Genomic DNA, 19,861 nt, shown 5'->3' with positions numbered 1-19,861 from the left:
GGACAGGTTGGAAAAAAGTCATGCAACATATCTTCTGTACTTCACTGTCACAATCAAATACACAGCTATATAATCGAGAAAGTAAAATAAGTGTGCGGTAAGAACAGAAAGACAGAGGAAGACTTTGATTTTCAGCTGTTGGAGGTCACCTTCTATAAAAGGATTAGCTGCACAGGCTCAGGCCTTTACGTACTGTTTCTGTATCTTATATTTGAGACTGTTAGCAGAACTGTAGCTGACGTAAAATGCGCTCATGGCCAATCTATAAGCTTCTTTCTAAGTTGTGTGCGCCTTTGGCACTCTGTCTAACCCTTGGGCTGACTGACTGACTTACTCAGCAGTCCATTAGCTAATGACGGTGGGTGCAGCCTCTCTTCTCCTCAGCCTACGCTCACACATCTTTTCCTGCTCTCCTCTCCTCTCCTCTCTTTTAGTGTTTGCTTTGCTGCTGATAATACACAGCAACCCTCAACACCACCAAAAAGTCCCGCATTTCCTCTTCTCCACATGAAAAATGCGGTTATAACAGCGAGCAATCTCCATATGATTGCTGGGCCATTACATTTGGGTCTGAACATGAAGCAGTGGTCCTTAGTATATTATATTTCTCTGTGGCCCATGACTTGGATTAGTGCAATCATGTAATTTCATAAATCACGTAATTTCTCAGATATGTCATCGGTTAAAAGTTGATGAAATATTTACACAAGTGAGACTAAATGATGTGGGGCTTTCCTTCCTGATCCTGAGGTGGAGGACTGTTTCATGCAGAAGAGAGAGAGAGAGATGACAAGAGAAAAAAAAGAGGCATATGTTGATGTTGTCCTTTACAAGGCTAATAAATATCAACAACAAAGCTCGCATCCATAGGTCTTCACTCCACCCGTCACAGTCTGCCACTGGACCAAAGTAATTTGATTTGGGCAATAAATTTAAATTGTGACAAAGAAAAATACAGCGACACTATGCAACGTTTGTGCCTCCACCTTGTCCTTCATGTGGTAAATCATCATCTCCTGTCAGCTAGAAACTGATTCAGTATCACACTGCAACATCTGTGAGATTGCTGATCAGGTCCTTTTTGACCATTTGGTTCTCGATAATTATGCCTCTAATTTAAATGTGGTGAACCACTGTAGCTAATACCACAACATAATATCCCACTAAAGCATACCACCTTGCGTCTTTTTCTACTTTTTCTCACTGTGGTGTCTCAATCCGTGGCGTCAGCACCCTTGGCCACATGGCCCTTTTATGCTTTCGCTTCCCACTCCATGTTCCTCCCCCTCCTTCTCTGTCACCTTTTAAATATTGCCATCATCCCTGTGTGTGTCTTTATTGTCCTTACCTGGTGCATGGGTGCCCACTGACCTGGTGTCTGAGCACCATTAAACTTAAGCTAGCTGGCATGATACTGTCATGCAGCTGCTCCTGTGAAGTGAATGTGAACGCCTGCTGCATCTGTGTTATGATCTTAGTGGCAATTGCTGCTTCATTGGAAGGCTTCAAACGGACACGTGGGCTCGCGAAGTTTCAATCCGCAAGCTTATGTTTTTTTTTTTTTTTTTTTTTTTAGCTTAGGGCATGCATGTTCCATCGTATCACAGACACAGACGAGATGAACTCACTTGACCTTTCTCTGTCTCCTTTTCCTGCCCCTCGTCCTCCATCTCTGTGGTGCAGCACCACTTGAATCCTCTGAGACATCTTGCCACATTCTGTGTCTGTAATTCTCGTAAAATTGTTTACAACGATGGACAAAATGTTGTCAACAAACGCCTAAGTGACACCCATATTTACAAGGAAAAAAAAAAAAAACGAGAGCCTCTCATTTTTAGATCATCTGTGAGTGATTTAATCAGGGTAAACAAGCCTCGATGTGGAGAGAGAAACTCAATGTTCTCTTTACTGATTGGAATCTCAAGGACTTTTCCCTGTGATATACGAGCGACTGAGTCTCTCTTTAATTAGCACTGACATCATTCGGATAAGAGAGGGAGGAAAAGACGGGGGGGTGGGAGGGGACGACTGATTGACAGAGAGAGTCAAGACTAAAGAGAACGATGGAGACAAAGTGATTTGGAAAGAATGACGAGAGACCGAAAAAGATGCCGATGAAGAATTGGCGAGGAGGGAGAGAAAAGAAGGCGAGGAGAGTAGTGTTATAAATCCCCTCTACTCTCTCACTTGAATCCTTCTGTGAGAGGCCAAGTGGAGAGCTGTCACAATTAGCCCGTGAGTGGTTCAGGGAGTGCTGTGCTGTCTATGCTGAATGTTTTACACTGAAATAGGCTGAAGACTGTTTTAGCTTTTGGCTTAAAGCTACAGCACATTATTATTTCCAGAATACATGTTCTGGACAGATCCAAAGCCATAAATGTTTGCTTTCTTTTGTTTTCAGTGATTGATTGATTGATAATGAGTTTGCTTCTTACGGTTCATATGACACACATCTGTCTTTGGTGCATTTTTTGAAATTATCGCCAGCTCTTAAAGTCACCAGCTTTAATCTCGCCTGCCCAAAAGAACTGAAGGTTTACTTCACACACATGTGAAGAGAATAAAGGATGGCATGAGTTCACTCGTGTACAGCGTTAACTACAGTGGCAGCCTGATGGAGCCTCCTACAGTGACGCAGAGGTCGGGCACAACGTTCACAAAGGTGGAGAAGAAAAGTTGGGACTCACACAGACTACAGTCATTAGTAGTATCAACAAGTCTGTCGATGTTTTAATTGGATGAGCTCAGTCTCATTCACTTTCAGTCAGTCACTACTGGCCACTTTTTTTTACCTGCAATGTTCTGGCAATACTGATGATACGTTTTCACCTTCTTTCTGTATCTGTGCATCTGTGATGCATCATGCAACGTATAGTCTCAGTGCTAGACACAGGAATTACTGACTTTATTTAAATAATGCTTTTCTATCCTACTTTGACAACTCAAAGCGCTTTACAACACATGCCACATTCACCCATTCACACACACCGATGACACAGCATCGGCAGCAACTTGGGGTTCAGTATCTCGTCCAAGGACACTTCAACATGCTGACTGGAGGAAGCGGGGATCACTGACCTTCTGATTGGTGGACGAACCGCTCTGTCTCCTGAGCCACAGCCACCCCAGGTGTATTCAGCTGTACAATCACCTGAAAATAAGTGTTCTTGTGTTTTCATTACCTGAGAATGAACCCTTTATATCTACAGAGGGAGCGGGTCCGCCATGTTGTTTTCACTATAGCCCAGTATGGACAAACGAGCGCTGGCTCTAGAGAGCACCTTTTTACATATTTTGCACAGCGAGACGAGAGGTATTCAGGTGGTTGCAATCTGCAACCTCACCACTAGATGCCACTAAATCCTACACTGGTCCAAGTCAGAATTACTCGCAGGGTTTTAGTGTACTTGTATATCAGTATAGTATATTAGAAATATGGTACCTCACAAGTGTTGATGATGAGCAGTTCTATCAAAAATGAGACTGAAAGAAAAGGAGTTTGTCTGCCTGTCTGTCACTCAAGACTAGTTCACTATCATCAGCAGGTCTAATCACAGAGTACAGTCTCTACCCATACATCAGAAAGGAAATTCATCCGAGATTTCCCCAGAAAATAACATTTTATCCTGAGACGTGTAGCTGTTTATAAGAACCTCCTCTGTCAACTGGCTCTACTCACAACAGTCTTCATCATTACAGTGTAACCCTCTCATTGTACGTAATCTGTGTTTGATAGTCTCTACCGACTCCACCCAGAGCCACTTCACATCATTTTTGGAAACCCAAACATATCATATTTTTGGAGTATACTCTACCGCTACCTTGCCCCTGTTGACAGAAAATGAACGTCTACTGTCCTAGTCTTGGGTTGACCACTGTTTGGGGCCATAATGGTCTGATTAAACTCAACACCTTAAAGCCTACATCTGTCTCTTTGTGCGGTTGTAACCCACCCAGCTTTTCCCAGATGGTCCGGGGTTTGAACTGGCATCTCTCCAGTCTCAAGCTTGCTTCCTTAACCTCAAGGCCTGCACCACAACATTGCTAATTCTGCGAAATTCAAGTAGTCACCTTAATGTGTAAATAATGGGAAAGTGTTTGTGTGTGTGTCTATATATATATGTGTGTGTGTGTGTTTGTGTGTGTGTGTGTAGTTATTCTTGGATGGCAGTGTATTGTGATTACAAACTGTCATTTATTAATTTTGTCATTTGGATGGGACAGAAACAGATACCGGAAAGACTGCTTTCCTCATACGTTGCACCTGAAACAGTAAGTCTAAGGTTGTTGATGAATTCTCTTGTTTTAACTTGGTGAAAAATGCACAAACTGGAAACCCTGCACAAGTGGCGGGCCGTCCATTTCTATTTTCATATGTGTTGCAATTAGGGTTGGAAACTGTTACTTGTTTAAACACAATTATCGTGATGCTCGACGGCAAAAACTCCAGTCATTTAAAATAAAATTGATGCCTTGGGTTTTCTTTGGAGAAAGCATCATAAACAACCATGTCGCCAAAGCAACAAGGATCTTCCTGTGTGGTTGGAGAGGCCACCAGTGTGTGAACCAGTGGCCTGGTGCGCACTCATTCAGCTGCCTGGCTACTGATTACATTTTTTTTCCTTTAGTTAGTAACCGCAATGAAGCCAATACCAAATGAAGCTATTTGCGTTTGCTCTCAGTCACTTGCTTTTTTTCAGCCTGGTAGTTGAAACGTTTGTGCTGAATTAAATTCCCATTCCAAAAGTGGTCTAACGTGGTGCTGAACAGGGGCTTTTGCTTTGTGGTATAGCTCTTCTCTGTCGCTACATTATCTTTCTAAGCCTAAATCATTAGAGAGGACTGTTGCTGCTTTGGATTCCTGCCTGTATGTTTCATTGTCACGTACAGGAATGTCATTTTTTATTTACAAATTTTTACTTGTTAGTGAATATTTCATGGTTGTGAGAAGAAAATGGTTTAAGAGCGTCCCATATCTTGAGATGACTGTGGTTTGGATAATGGATTGTAAGTCCCAAGAGCTATACATGAATGAAAACAGAGACAGTTTGGAGTTTTGAGCTTCCTGCCATAGTGAAGTCATTAAATGTACATATTCACATAAACATGCAAACTTATGCTTGCACAAATGTACACCACTGAGACAGCACAAAAAAGCTTGGAATGAATTCCTGAGATTAATTTCTAATAGCACAACTAATGGCACAGAACCAGTGGTTTGTTCCGTTGAGGCCATTCAGCCCTATGACACATCGCTGTGATAAATGAGTACAATCCCTTAGGCTTGGCTGAAAAGTGGATGTTGTTTTAGCTAAGGTCAGGAACAGTTAATATAACACAATCTCAGTATGTGACTGTTTGTCTTTTTTTTTTTTTTAATTTCAATACACTTGGCCAACTACTGCAGAGCAAAGATCTGTGTACCTTTTGTTGCAAAGGATAGGAATTTCTGAGCTCTGCTAGAAATTGTACTTAGATGCTGTTCACTTTGGCAGAGCTGACAAATATAGTACTGTTCCTGGAGTTAAACAGTTGGTCGCATTAGGCGACCAGACTGTGTGTGTATGCGCATTAAGAACACAAACTATGGAAAAGTGGAAGAGGGGGGGCTTCGACTGACCGAATAAGCCCTCTTCATCCCACAATGCAATGCACTTGGGGTGAGCGAGGGCTGAGAAAGTTCCCTTGGCTTTACTGGGTAATCCCTTGATAAATAAACTGGGAAGACAAGACCACCGCTGCTATCTGTAAACCAATACTCCCCGAGAGCAGAGATGGCCCTGGGCTTGGCTAGCTTGAAGCTGATTCTCTTGCAGCGCTCTTCTTACACTCGCTTGCCTCATGATCATGTGTACATAACGCACAGATACATGCACATAACACATGTCATGTTTGAGTCCATGACATTGAAACATATCCTGGTACACACCTTTTTGTGAGCTAAATATAAATTTAGCTTGACTGGTCTGATGTCTGTTGTTTTTGAAGTACTTTTGGGGGCATTTTTGCTTTTGTTTGATAGTGACAGATGAAGAAGCGGACAAGAAATTGGGGAAGAGTGAGGGGCAAGCAATCAAACCGGCGACATTTGCAGCAATGCGGCATGCGCTGTAACCATCCAGCTGCGAAGGCACTCCACCAATGTCTGTTCTGTTGACATGCAAAACAGTAAAGTTGAACCAGTAAACACATGTACATAGCTGTAAAAACACTGATACCAACCTGCCTTCAGCGGCAGAAATCAAATTTCATTGGGTAGCTGGAATGCACATAGAATACATGCCTTGTATTTCCCTAAAGTCTACCCATGTGGACGACTTGCATCCCACAAGCCTGCCCCCTCCATTAGTCTCTGTCCTCAGGCAATCATATAAGGAATGCTCCACAAAATAGCTGAAATTGTGAAGGTATAACAAGGACAAGCAGGTGTTCACACACGCATACACACACAAAACCAAGTGCTGATGCTGTTCCCGAGTGGGGTTGTCATTCTCACGCCATCATCAGGTCAGGAAATAATTGATTTATGTCCTTGTTCTAGCCCGTGTCATTATTCAGCCTGTCGTCTGATTGGCCCTCAGGATTATGTGGTCATAAGATCCATCCTATAAGAGCATTTCTCAAGAGGATCCATAACGAGGGCGCTGTTTATTTTCTCTGCACTGACTTTGTGTTCTGTTTACGCTGTTGTATGCTTAGTTAGGCATAAGAATGATTTGTGTCGGCCTTTTTGTTTGGAAACGCGGGCCCTTCTCCAGTCTCTTCTCGCCGCTTCAAAAGTGGCGCATTTTTGAACCTCTTCTCTGTGGTTTGGCTGTAAAAATAAATGGCTAATGCAAACAGAACTGTGAATGACCTCCTCTTGATGTTCATATTTCACACGGATGTTTACATTTTTGTCTCGGAGAATAGCAGAGTGTCACACAAAGGCAGGTGAGAAATGGCACTGGATTTAAGACTTTGCTCTTTGAAAAGTTCACAGCGACAGGATTAGATCTTGTCTTAATCCTTCATTTATCACCTGTGGAGAGAAATGATAGCCTGTAGCTGTGACCTTTTTTGGTTGTTTTTCATGTGCTGAACTAAATCCCATCAGTAACAATAAACAAATATTTAAAGCCCAATACTTAGTATTATTACATACATATAAAATTAGTGAAGTGGGCTAAAAAAGAGGATAAAGAGTTAAAGAAAGGCATTATAGACAGACTGTTTCCTTCACAAAAAACGTACCTGTTGTCACTGACCCGTCTCAGTTTTGCTAATCGCTTTGCACACCTGCAGCTTGCACAGCCTGCCAGCTTTCACCACTTTCATACAAACACACACACACACACTCACACAGAGCTGCAGACCTCCCAAACACTGCAGTCTGGACCTGATGTCATGGGACTGTATGCTGTCTGAAATATGTGCTTAGAAGCTCTGGAATTTATTGATTAGAAATCTATTTTTTGCCACTTAATGAAGAGGCCTGTGGTTCTCATCATCCGCATCAGCTGTACAGGCCAAGTACCTCAAGTATTTCTACATGTAGTTTATAAACGGGTTTAAGCAGGTTTGCAGGGTAAAATGAATCAGCCTTGACGTTTATGGCCTTACGGTGTCTTGGAATAAACAGTGTTTTACTGAGTCATTTTATTTGTTGCTGCAAACACTAGTGTACTCGCAAGTGTTGATAATCCTGGACTGAGCAAGTTGAAAGCTCCAGCCTAATCAACAAAATAGAAACTACGCTGTTAATTTTAGAATATTACCCATTACCCTTGCTTGGATACTCTTAATTTGGCAAACATTGCTTCATAAAAAAGTCCATTTTACAGGTTTGAAGTTTTACGAGTGCTCTAATAAATGTCTGAACACGTCATGTTGTGCAGACGGTATGCAAATGAATTGAGCATTAATTGTCTGCAGAGGCATTGCAGCACATGCACGGAGCAATTGGTTTAGCGTGTTGATAGGCCGCGCGGCCCAAACAGTTGCTACGTCCTATCTCTTCTCACCGCCACAATGTAATGTGTGTGTGTGTGTGTGGCACGTTTGCATGTGCATGTGTGGCTGTGAGCCGCTCGGCCACATGTGAGCGTGTTTTATTGGTCCAGAGGGAGTTAAGGTTAATGCAATAAAACAACCTTGCCCGTGCACAGCGTCTGCCTCAACAGAGGATTTAAGACCAAAATGTCGTTAAGCTAAAGTAGGAGAGAAAGGCCAGAGTGAGGAACGAAGTGCAAACAGTGCGATGAAGTTGAAAGATGTTCAGGTAGTTGGTTATGCTGTTAGAAATCATCTTTTGGAATCCTGAGCCACTGACAACCACGCTGCTCAGGAATCGCTCGCTGTTATGTGAAAACTTCCATTCAAACTCTATTTATAAGGCACACGAGATGACGGATCCGTCTCACCCGGGAGGGAAAGTGTATTTTTAGCTGGCTGGTAAGATACTTTTTTTGTGACCGTTAACACATATTTCAGCTGCTTCCAGACTTACTTATCCAAACTCTTCCCAGCATGTAGACACACCCCTTCAACCAACCATTTAAACACAGATGCTCGCCAGTTCCTTCCCAAATGTAGTTTATATATTTGTTTGTGCGTTCCATTGTTTTGGGCTCCTCGCAGGCGGCCCTGAATGCTTGCATTTCTGTGGCACTGTGTCTGACGGCATGAGAAAAGCTTGCTTTGATGTTTTTACGAGCATATCCAGAGTGTATCCGCAGGATTAGTGTCAGAGTTGATCACTATTGTTAAATAGAAGCCTGACAAATTTCTCATCCTTTTTTTTATTGTCAGTCATTTTACTCCCCACTGTGTGGTTACTAAACACTTGAAAATTGCACTCTTTCAACTTGTGATTTCAAAACAAACGTAATTTGGCCCCGGTTCATAACGGTGAAGGCAATGATAAAAGAGTATTCTCAGTCGAGGAAGCGGCACAATCATCCGTCTGTTCTGGGAAACGTCGAGGTGTGCTTTACTGTACGCATGTCTGACTGAATCATTCTGGCTGCCTCTTGCCTCGCTTTTTCTAAATCAGTGTTGAATAAGTAGTGCTGCTCAACGTTACGTGGACCTGTTGGACACCCTTACACGGCGGAATGAGTCATCCCTCCAGACAAAGCACTGTATATGCATTGATCACTCGAGTTACTCAGTCCAGCATGCAAGAGACCATTACACTATGTCTCTCTGGCTAATTGAGGACCACTTAATAACACTGGCCCCGAGGCTTTTAAGCCAATGAGTTGTCATTGATTTTACCTCTCGGTTTGAAGCACACGCCCCTTCATTCTCATGACCCCGCCGTCTCGTCCTCTCCAGTGCTGGCTTTAATAGCCCACTGGAGATACCTGCCATCGCTGCCAACAGCGCACACGTGCACTCGCCCCCATGAGGTAGTGGAATGTTCTACATTTACTGTCAGCCCTCCTGGCAGTAACTCACTCATCACACCATTTTCTTTCATCACATCCCTCACTTCACGCCCACCGTTTTCCCATGTTGTCTGTTACTCTGAAGTTCTCCGTTCCATAATTCTCTTCGCCTCTCTTCACCCTGCAATCATTCATTGAAATGTAGGCACTCTCCATTTGAAATTGACGGCTTCTAAAAAAAAAAAAAAAAAAAAAAAAAAAGGCGTTCACTTTGAATAACCCATTTGCGTTTATATGCTTTCAGCTGTGCAGGTGCCAATTGGCAGTTTATGGAAGTCGCCCTGCAGCTCTGCCCATGCTGTTATATGTTTTCCAAGCTGAACAGGTGTGTGTGTGTTTGCTCTATCATCCCCACAGGTGGACAAGGTGTGTGGCCTGTCTACTGGGGAACCTACAAGCATGCAACCCACCAGCCCAGAGGTCACAACCTCTACCGTGACCTCGTCTTCTCTTCTTCCATCTGCTGTCCCCTCTAAGCCTCTACCAGAGCAGTGGCTTGGGCAGTTAGCCCACTTGCGGAGGTAGGACAAAGCTTACTGTTACCTTTTTTAAATCACCTCTTTTATTTCTGGCAGATATTCAGCTGCAGCTTTTTTTCTTGTTAAGTAACTGCACTGATATGTGTTTAGCTAGTTGGAAATTTAAATTAAAGGAAAAACAGTCAGCCTGAGGGGATGGCCAATGTCTATTCTCAGCTGCCATCACTTCTGTCTTTCTTCATATGGTTACACACACACACACATACACACACACTAGCCTACAAGTCCATGCCCTCCACCTGGCCTCTGAGGCAGTCATCCCATGCCCACAGCAGCTGGCAGCCATGTGCCAGGAGAGGGGGAGTGTGGGTAAGATTAATCTTGACGGACCAACAATTTCCTGTTTACCCAGACAGCCATACCACCAACTCTGCACACCAGCCGGCCTCAGCTTAAATAGCATCACACACAGAAACACGCACACAAAACACACACTTGCAGCACTGCCTGCCTGACCTTGTCCCAAACCATGAATCACTGCACTGATGCCAGCCTAGCTGACAGGTCTGGCCTGGCACTGCCACCGCCATTCATGGCAACGCAATCCAGCTCCCTGCCTGCTGCCAACCCTGACCAGAGCACATGTGAGCGCTGACCACTTCAGAGACATGGCAGCACCCACTGCAGTAAAGGGAGAACAGTGTATTGCTGAAAAATCTGAAACATGATAGAGTAAAGCAACATTTATATTTCGTTTTAATGGGAAAAAGTATGAACTGAGGAGCTCAGCAGAACTTTCTTTGGCTTTCCTGTGGATATTTAACCACTTACACATGTGCGAATGTTTGCTTGTGTGTTTGTTTTCTGACTTAACATATCATTCAATAGCAGTATCTGTTTTAATTGTCGGTGTGGTGTGGAGGAAAAATGGTTATTGATTTATTTGGTGCGTGGTCTCTGCATGTGCATGAATAATCACTCTCTTCCAGGGTCAACTGACTGTCTTTTCTCCCTCCTCCCCACGTGTCCTGTCATGTCATCCTTTTGTTTCTTTTTTTCTCTCCCCCCCCCCCCCGCCCCCTTTCACATCCCTGCATCCTCCTTGCTTGCAACAATATCCCCTGGACTCCAACTCCCATCATTCCCAGCTCGCTCCCCCTGAAACCCTCCAAGAACAATAAACATAGTCTGAGAACACTCTCTAGGTAAGCATGAACACAAGCATCTTACTTCACTCAATCCCTCACACACTTTATCGAGCAATGACAGCTCATATTGTGACACCTGTGACATTTTGTTTACACTTGACTACCCTTGTCTTCTGGGTGCTTTTTTTTTTTATGTCTTACAAAATCATCCGTATTCATTTCACCTATTGTTCTTCAACAGTGACTCCCAACGCTGACTGACTCAGCACATAACCTCTCATGACCCCTGCTCATTCTCGCTCTGCCTCACGGGTGGCGACAATGTGTGTCCAATCAAAATACTAAGCCATTGTTTTGCTCAAGATGACAGTGTCTATATCGATGACATGTGTTAGCCAATCTTGTGAAGCAAGCACTTTACTGCCAGCCTAATTGAGAAAAATGTGCTGACTCAGTGAAGCGGTCACATTCACTCATTTTCTGCCGCCATCAAATTCATCACGTGTATTTATCGCATGCATGGAATGGAAATACTGTTTGCCGTCTGTGGTATGGTACCAGTGTATTTGCAATTACGTCCACCAACCACACCAAACTTGTGGCCACAATCATGCATTGCATTCCTCAGTTGTATGCTCAAATCGCTCTGTGGCCTTTCCCCATGTGTCTGTGTTTCTTAGGGAGTTCTTGATGTACCTGCAGCGCTACAAGTCTTTCTTTGCAGCATTGCCGGAGATGCTGTGCGAAGGGGAGAATGTAGTGGACGACTCCACGTGCTGGAGCGGAGATGATGTTGTGGAGAGGTAAGAGACCCCCCCCCCCATTCCTTATAAATTTTAACAGGTCTTTAGATTGTGGTCAATAAAGATGTGATAAATTGTCCCTCTTGGACAATTACATTGCTGATGTCACTTTAAAAAACAAACCAGACTTCACAGAGAATCTGATTTGTTTTGCTCAACACTGCTGTGGACACAACTAGAATGTGAGATAAAAATCTTAGGTTATCGTTCCCTTCAGATGACCCCTTATTGATGTATACGCCCAAAATCCATTGTTCTTTTCAGATTTAATAAAAGCATTGATTCACTTTGGTATTTAGACTTGCACTGCTGTGAGAGTTCCACATGAGTAGGCAATGTTTTGTATCTTGCTTCACGACTTTGCTACGGCCGGTTGCTGCATTAGCACTTTTTTTATTTTGGGCAGTTTGTGGATGAGAACTTTCATGTTCTCCTAATGACACTACACGCTGGCTTGTATGCATCCTTTTTCAAAATAGCTCATCCAGTTAGGATGTAATAGAGTAATATCTCCAATACCTTGCTTTCAGAAGGATGACTTTTCAATACATTCTGACCCTCTGCACGTTTTTCTGCGTGCTTGTGCAGGATGCTGTCAGTCTTTGAGTCAGCGTGGCTGGCTGTTGTTAATCAATGTGGAAATAAGGAAGTCATTAAATCCATCTCCACATCGAGTGAATGCAGGCAGAACAAATAGTTGCTTGGCTCTCCCCTCCTTTGTATGAGAGTTAATAAGTTGTTATCTGTGCCTTTCTCTCTTTCACATATTTATGGGTTTTTTATTTGTGCTGATTTATAGGTGTGGCCCTGGAACCCTTTTCTTGCTTATGGTTTTGGGTGCATCTCTCAGAGACAGAAGTACTTACTCTCTGTTGTCTTCTGTGTGTGTGTGTGTGTGTGTGTGTGTGTGTGTGTGTGTGGTTGTGTGCTTTCTTAGTCAGCATGAAAAGAACAGAGAATTGATGCAGATTACTGAGCCAGAGAGCGTCTGCAACTGATTCCCCCGCTGGAGCAGTTTCTTAAATGCTCTCGAAGTTCAGTCCACAGTTATGACAAGGTTATGCTCTCCTTCTTCTGCGGTGGCCCTAAACTGGCTCCTGTTACCGTGGCAACCTCCGCTTTTGGCAATGTCAGTATTGGCCCTGACAGCGGAAAACAGAGGTCCACAGATGCCTTTTCCCCATGATCCACTCTATGAGTGTTTGTCAGGTCCTTTGGCCCTTGTCCGCTTTGCTTGGATTTATCATAGATTATGCTGTACATGAGTACATGGGAAGACATTAGGCACATCAACAGATGTCTCAGATTTCAAAAAGCCCCTTTTATTATCCTCAGTGGTTGCCAAAAGCATTTTGTCTGAGAGTTTCATGAATAAATTGCACTTTAGTTAGTTTTAAAAAAGCCATCTCTCAAAATCTCATCATTGTATTAGTTTAGATCTCCTTTCTCATCCTCACTTCCTGGCCTGACACTCTCCTACCCTTCCCAACAGCAGAGGACCTGCCAATGACTGAGAGATATTGAGCAGACCACCCATTAATCAGGGCCTGTGACAGTGTGTCAGCACATAACGTGCAGTAGGCAGCCAATGTGCATGTGTGCCAGGTCCATGATCAGGAGCATATGAATGAGTAAACACAGGGCGAGGCAGCTACTCAGCACTACAAACACCACAAGTCTCTAATCTTGTCGAGATACGGCTTCTTTGTCTGTGTTTAAAGCCAGTTCTTACACTTTTTCTAACCAAAGGCACTGATTTTTCAACAACTGCGCTAATGGGTTGTAGCAGTGTGTGATCACACACTCCCCGGTGAGAGCCAGGTCGTTGCTTGTGGTGTCAAGTGATCTTAGGTTGAATAAGAAAACAGTACCCTACTGAAACATTTGGCACAACTCATAAACTGCTCAGATGGGCCTGTGGCTGTTCAGCAACGTCTCTCACTGTATCTGACTCGGCTGGCACGTATTAGAGAGAGAGGAAGAGAGAGAGAGAGAGAGGAAAAGGACAGGGCATGAAAAGGGTTGGCGTTTTGGTGCCGTGGTGCCCCCTGTGCCTCCCTGTGCCCCTGAGGAGGGAAGCATGATGGAGTGATGTAGGGAGGGGGGGCTTGGCAGCATAAAGACCCATTGTGGAGTCAGTGGAGTGGGGCACAGCCCTGCCGTGGGGACCCCCAAAGCCTGGAGGGGAAACAAAGACCCTCCTATGAGGCTGCATGGGAAAGACTTGGACATCGCTGCCACTACTACTGCCACCATGCCTGGGAAAGTCGCATGAGAACAGCAAAGGAGATGAGAGAGGGGTAAATAGTGAGAGCCAAAGATGAGAAAATATGAGCGGAGACGAGAAGAAGTACACAACGATGAAGACACAAATGCTCAAAAATGGACACGCAAAGCCGCTGTGGTGTTAGTCCACAGTATGTCATAGTCTTACTTCCTGTGTGGTGGGCTCGCAAAGCCTCCGAGGGCTTGGCGGGCCTCAGGACTCAGGACACACACTCACATATCAATCCACACACTGGATCCATATTGTTCAACAGCTGGAGGGGCTATTCATTCAGTCAGAAGCACCCTGTGCACAGGCAAGGAGACACACATTCATATGTGAGAAAACACACACACACTCGTATGTAGTAATACTTCAAAGCACATCAAAGGGAGCGGGGATTGAAATTCCCTTCCTTTCTTTATTCAGCATCTGATGACAGAGGGGCGAGCGGAGGGCAAGCATATGTACTTACAACCGAAAGTGCATGTTGGCATGTGTTCAAACATCTCTGAACATTTACAGCATCACATGTGTGAATACTTTGCACCATCTTTTCCGGAAAGATAAGATCAACCGAAATGACCACATTCTTTATTTAGATTAGCCAGTTACTGTGCATCTATTGTGGTGGTCTTATCACAGACTGACATAATTCATTGCTGTCTCTTCACACTTCAATTAATTACCATTGCTGTTTTTTCTCGCCTTTTTTGGGGAGGTTTTGAGACATACTTAGTGTAGTAGATAGAATGTGCAGATTATGAAACAATGCTGCAGGCTGTAACCACTGTTATGGCATCATAAAGACCTTGATTAGCCCCTCAACTGAAAACACAAGAGGCAGTTTCATTAGACAACAACTTACTGTTAAATGTCTCCAACATAACCTGACCCAATATAATTGGGTATGGATGGCAAATAAAGAGAAAATATTTGATTTGTTCCTGTCAGGAACCAATCAATTATTAAGAGCAGAGGTAACTCCAGGGTAAAGCCGGACTGAATGCAGCAACCTAGGTGTAGTCACCTCTATCCGTTATTTTATTTTTTATGAGAAGCAGCAAATCAGGTGCACAGCAGGTGGCAAAAGGCTGAGCGAAGGCCACAGTTTAAATGAGTAAATTGCAACGTGGAAAGGGTGAAAACTAATGGCGTGCTAACCAATCACAGCTGTCTGTTGTGTTTTTAATCTAAATGAAGATTGCAGCATGGACTTCAGCTCATGCAGTGATCTGTTTCACCAATGAATCTGAACTGCAACAACCAGAAACAGCATTTGGATGTACGAAAATATGGTTCTACCCACAAGCATGTGATTCTGTTTTGGCACTGCTTGTGCGTGGTGGACTTGCCGCATTTGGTCTGGCTGTAACGTCAGATTTACTTGATTAAATGATCTGAAATTGGAAGGAGCCGCCACTTGCATTCTAAGCTGATGGTATAATAAAAAGAAGAAAAGGGAAGAGTGGAGAGTGAATGAAGAAGTCTTCCTGTTTGAACTTTCCTTAACTCTGCAGTGCATGTGTTAAGAGATGATTTAGATGGATTCTGGCTCTTCATCAGGGATTCACTTTGTGTGGAGCTGATTTACACACTGTATACAGGCAGTGTGTATTCAGCAGGGAGGAAAAGGGATGAGCTCGAGTGCGTGTATGCACATGTGGGTGTGTAGCGCATGTGCATATGTGCGTATGTTCTTAAACAGGAGTGGAAAACGAATAACTCATCACTATACTTCAGGGATGACTCTAAAGTTTCAGATTAGCTCAAGGGGAAGGACCACAGACAATACAGCAGTGCGAGTGCTTCTGAATGCCTTGCATTTTTACACGGTTATGACAATCCATTTGTTTATCATTTTGACATCTGGAATCCATTCTGTTATTGCAGGGAGAGGCGGGGAGAGCTCTGCAGCGGGCAAAGCCCTCACCCCTCACACTCACTTTCTCTCCTTCTTCCTGTCCCATCAACTCCTAGTTTTTTGCTTTTTTTTCTTCCTCCTTGCCTTCTCCGTGTCAGTCTCTTGGGTCAGAGGAGCTCAGTTGGAAAAATGCAAGGGAATTGGATAATGAAATCCTAGCAGAGGGGACAATAAATTAATTACTATATGCAGAGGAAGGACATTCCCTGCTGTGTGTTTATGTGTGCGGTGTACGTGTCGCTAAGGGCTTTTGTTGTAGCAGCAAAACACCAGCAGACGTCAGTTCAGTGTGTTAAGTGTGCGCATTGTTTCTTGAAATGTGGACAGACATGAATGGTGGCACAGTAGAGTCATGAGAACAGTCGACTTCAGAGAAATAATGAACAGCCATAGACTTAATTCAATTTTTTTTTCTCTTGCACCCACCCTTTCACCTCTTCCATTTGCATTTGGTGTCCGTGACAAACCTCTCAGTCCTTCTTCCGTCCCTCCCACAATCCCTCTCTTCTATGTCTCCTTAGCTCTGATTTAGTGGCCCATCCCTTTCCCATAACCCTGGGCTGCTGCCTGGGACCTCAGCATGACCTGCTCTACATTACTACATTGCTTCGACTTTTTGCATCTATATCTTTGTGTTGTGTTGTGTGTGTGTGTGTGTGTGTGTGTGTGTGTGTGAGAGAGAGAGAGATAGAGAGAGAGGGAGAGAGAAAGGGAAAACAACAACGATCATATTGCAGCAACTGAGTTAGTTATTCTCTGCTGAAGTGCTTGGATTGTGAGAGTTTGGAGTTCTGGTTTTTCTAGCTGTGCTAGGAGTAAAGTGTCAGAAGATAGTATGCACATATGATTTTATTGGCCTCACTGTCCAATTATTTGCCCATTTGGGCCTTCACATGCGTCTGACTGAAGAGCGTTTATGCGTTTCGGCCCGCTCAAGTTTTGGTTTTATAGTGTGCCTTGTGCTCATTGTATATTTGTGAGTTTTCCTTCCAACTTCTTTCAGTCTTGCTGTCATCACTTTTATGGAAGGGACACAGATTTACAGCCCCTCCCTTCTGTTGTGTGTCCAGCCGGTGGAGTGGGTTGAGCTAATATAATTAAAGCGCCACAATAGACTGGCATGTTTTACTGGAGCAGTTCCTACTAGGCGAGGTGGTCATAGTGTACCCGCTAACCTCTGTGCTTGCCTATTGGCAAGGCATCAAACTCATAGCAAGAGAAGAGGATGAGAAATAGAGGGGTAGACTTGCAGGGGAGTGGGAAGTGTGGATGAGGAAACAATGGATAGAAGAAGAGATGACCTGATGGATGGATAAAGGAAAAAATGAGGGATGTAGGTCAGTGGCAGCAGGAAGCAGTGGCTTTAGGAGAGCCCTCTGTCTTTGTGGCTTAATTGCCTCTATGAGCCTGTTTGAAGTCCTCACTGCTAGCGTGTCTGGGTGCCAGCCAATAGTGGTCTGTGTGGTCTGTGTATGTCTGTGTGTGTTTGAGAGGGTTGTGTTAGCCTCTCGAGCATTTCTGTATCTCAGACATGCACTTTGATGCACCATGCCAGCGAACAAAAGGACAAAACCCGAAAATATGTGTCCTCCTTCATGTCAGCGCCACTGATTATATGCAATTGCGCACATAATCGCTGTACCGCCCAAAATATTACGTGCAAAAGAAAAAAAAAGTCAAGGATGAGTCCTCCAGGACGAACCCTGCATTTTAGAGGCAATTTTATCTTGTGTCATAAAATTGCTCTTGGAAGACGCCACAGCTATGCAACGAAGTGCCTGTTGTTTCTTGGCAAATGCTCTGTAATGCTTATCATGGTGTCGCAATGTTAGAGCTGTCTCTGCTTGTGTCAACAGTCTGGTTTCTAATAGTGTTCATTTTTATGCCTACTTTTTTATTCAGTCTTACAGTTTTGAGTCCATCTCATAAAGTCTGGGCATGCAAAGTCTCTCATTTTATCTGAAAATAAACAGCTTTAGTCAATGAAAACTGTTGCCATTTTAGTCTTTTTTAATTATCAGATTATATTGAACACTTCAAAGCCAATATTTTTCTTTTGTCATTTTATTGTTGGAATGTTCATTTCATCTTATTGTTACCTGCTGAAAAACACAGGTTAAATGATTAAGAATGCAGCTTTGCAGAGGGTGTCAGCTCTAGTGATGGTGTCAATTTCACATGCAAACAACAGCATAAAGACCCAGGGTCGAGTCAGCGTGTGCCGAAACACATCAGTTTGTAAGTTAGCTGCTCAGGTGTTAGATGCATCCCAGGCTGCTGTTTGATTGTAAGGCATATGGCTTTTAGCTAGTTAGCTCGCTAGTTTTAGACTGAAGCTCCAACTGCTGCTTTAAATAAGCTTGCAGTCTAACTGAAACACTTTGCCCTACATGACACCAGCTGACACACACACACACACACACACACACACACACACACACACACACACACACACTCCAGAGCATAATCGACACCTGCCTTTACCCTCTCTCTCTCTCTCTCTCTCTCTCTCTCTCTCTCTCTCTCTCTCTCTCTCCCCCTCCCTCTCTCTCTCTTCCTCTCTCTCTCTCTCTCTCTCTCTCTCTCCCCCCCCCCCCTCTCTCCCTCTCTCTCTCTCTCTCTCTCTCTCATATTCATATTCATATGATGAAATATGTGTAATTAGTTCTAGTTCCTAATGGACTTTATACAGGAATTTCAGTTTAATTACCAATTTTTATCACATAGCATACAAAATCAAATATTACATAATACATCACATTTTCCAACCTCTTCTGACCTTAATTTCCAAAAGGGGGGGGATTTGAGTGGTGGTACATAACCCAAACCTCAAAGTGCCTCCCAAAGTAAAGCACACATTTGCCACTTCTGAAGTGGTTAAGTGTGACTTTTAGTGCAGCTAAAACAAAACAAATCAAAAAAAAATAAATGAACTAGTTCTGGGGTCATACAGCCCGTGGCACTGTGTGAGAAAGGCCTCATATCTTTGACTCTTGCCATATCAGTAACACACTCTTAATGACTCATTCAGTTCGGTGTGCATTTTCACACTCTTCAAAGGCAGAGAAAATCCACTTTCAAACCTCTGCTTTGATCCAAACACGCAGCTCGTACTGTAGCCGTGCGGACTCGGGATTATGGCCTTAGAGACCCTCACACTATTTCTGTGTGCCATAGAAAGCGCACACTCTCTACACACACCCAACACACATCAACACTCACACAAACATGATTGCATCTGACTTGCAGAGCTGAACCGCTCTCTGTTGTGACTATTTTTGGGACACTGTTATCCTTTTTCCTGGGGGATACACAAGACTTTACAAATGAAAGTCTGAGCTTGATTGAGTGTACGTTTTTGCCTGAATGTGAGCTGAATTTTGTTGATGTAATATATACCTGTAAGTCTGAATTTGGGGCCCATAGGGAGAACTGGCTAGATTCCCTGTAGAGGTTTAGTGTGAATGTGTGTACAAGTTTAAGTTTTCAGTATGTGGTATTTATCATCAGAGTGAGATTCTGAACAAAACGCCTGGTTCGAATCCAATTGTAAGTTTTAGCATTAGTCCAAGTTGTTGCCCAACCCGATGTGAGTTTAGAATTAAAGTGAATGACAGGCATGGGAGGAGAGAGGGAAAGCTAACAAAACCAACTCTGTACAAACAACAAAAGTACAGTACACTACTGTGGAGGGTGTGTGTGTTCGTATGTGTCTGTGTGTGTGGCTGTGATCTGTGCTGTGTGTGTATGCGGTAACCTGAAACCACAGGGAAAACGTTCCTAGAATTCCGGGTGGGTATGGTGTCGTTG

General features: G+C 43.6%; 1 protein-coding gene across 2 annotated transcripts in view; it reads left to right on the top strand.

The window, feature by feature from the left end:
* The window catches only part of gpc5c (glypican 5c), a 94,205-nt gene that overhangs the window by 27,921 nt on the left and 46,423 nt on the right, over positions 1-19,861 (top strand). The window contains exons 4-6 of one of the 2 annotated variants that reach the window (XM_076746020.1): positions 9,789-9,952; positions 11,059-11,115; positions 11,739-11,861. In XM_076746020.1, the coding sequence (XP_076602135.1) occupies positions 9,789-9,952; positions 11,059-11,115; positions 11,739-11,861 (344 nt within the window). The remainder of the gene's footprint in view (positions 1-9,788; positions 9,953-11,058; positions 11,116-11,738; positions 11,862-19,861) is intronic. The other variant, XM_076746022.1, reaches the window with a different exon arrangement.

Source organism: Chaetodon auriga, chromosome 12 (genome assembly GCF_051107435.1).
Source record: "Chaetodon auriga isolate fChaAug3 chromosome 12, fChaAug3.hap1, whole genome shotgun sequence".
Taxonomy (NCBI): domain Eukaryota; kingdom Metazoa; phylum Chordata; class Actinopteri; order Chaetodontiformes; family Chaetodontidae; genus Chaetodon; species Chaetodon auriga.
This window is presented reverse-complemented; position numbering and strand designations above follow the sequence as displayed.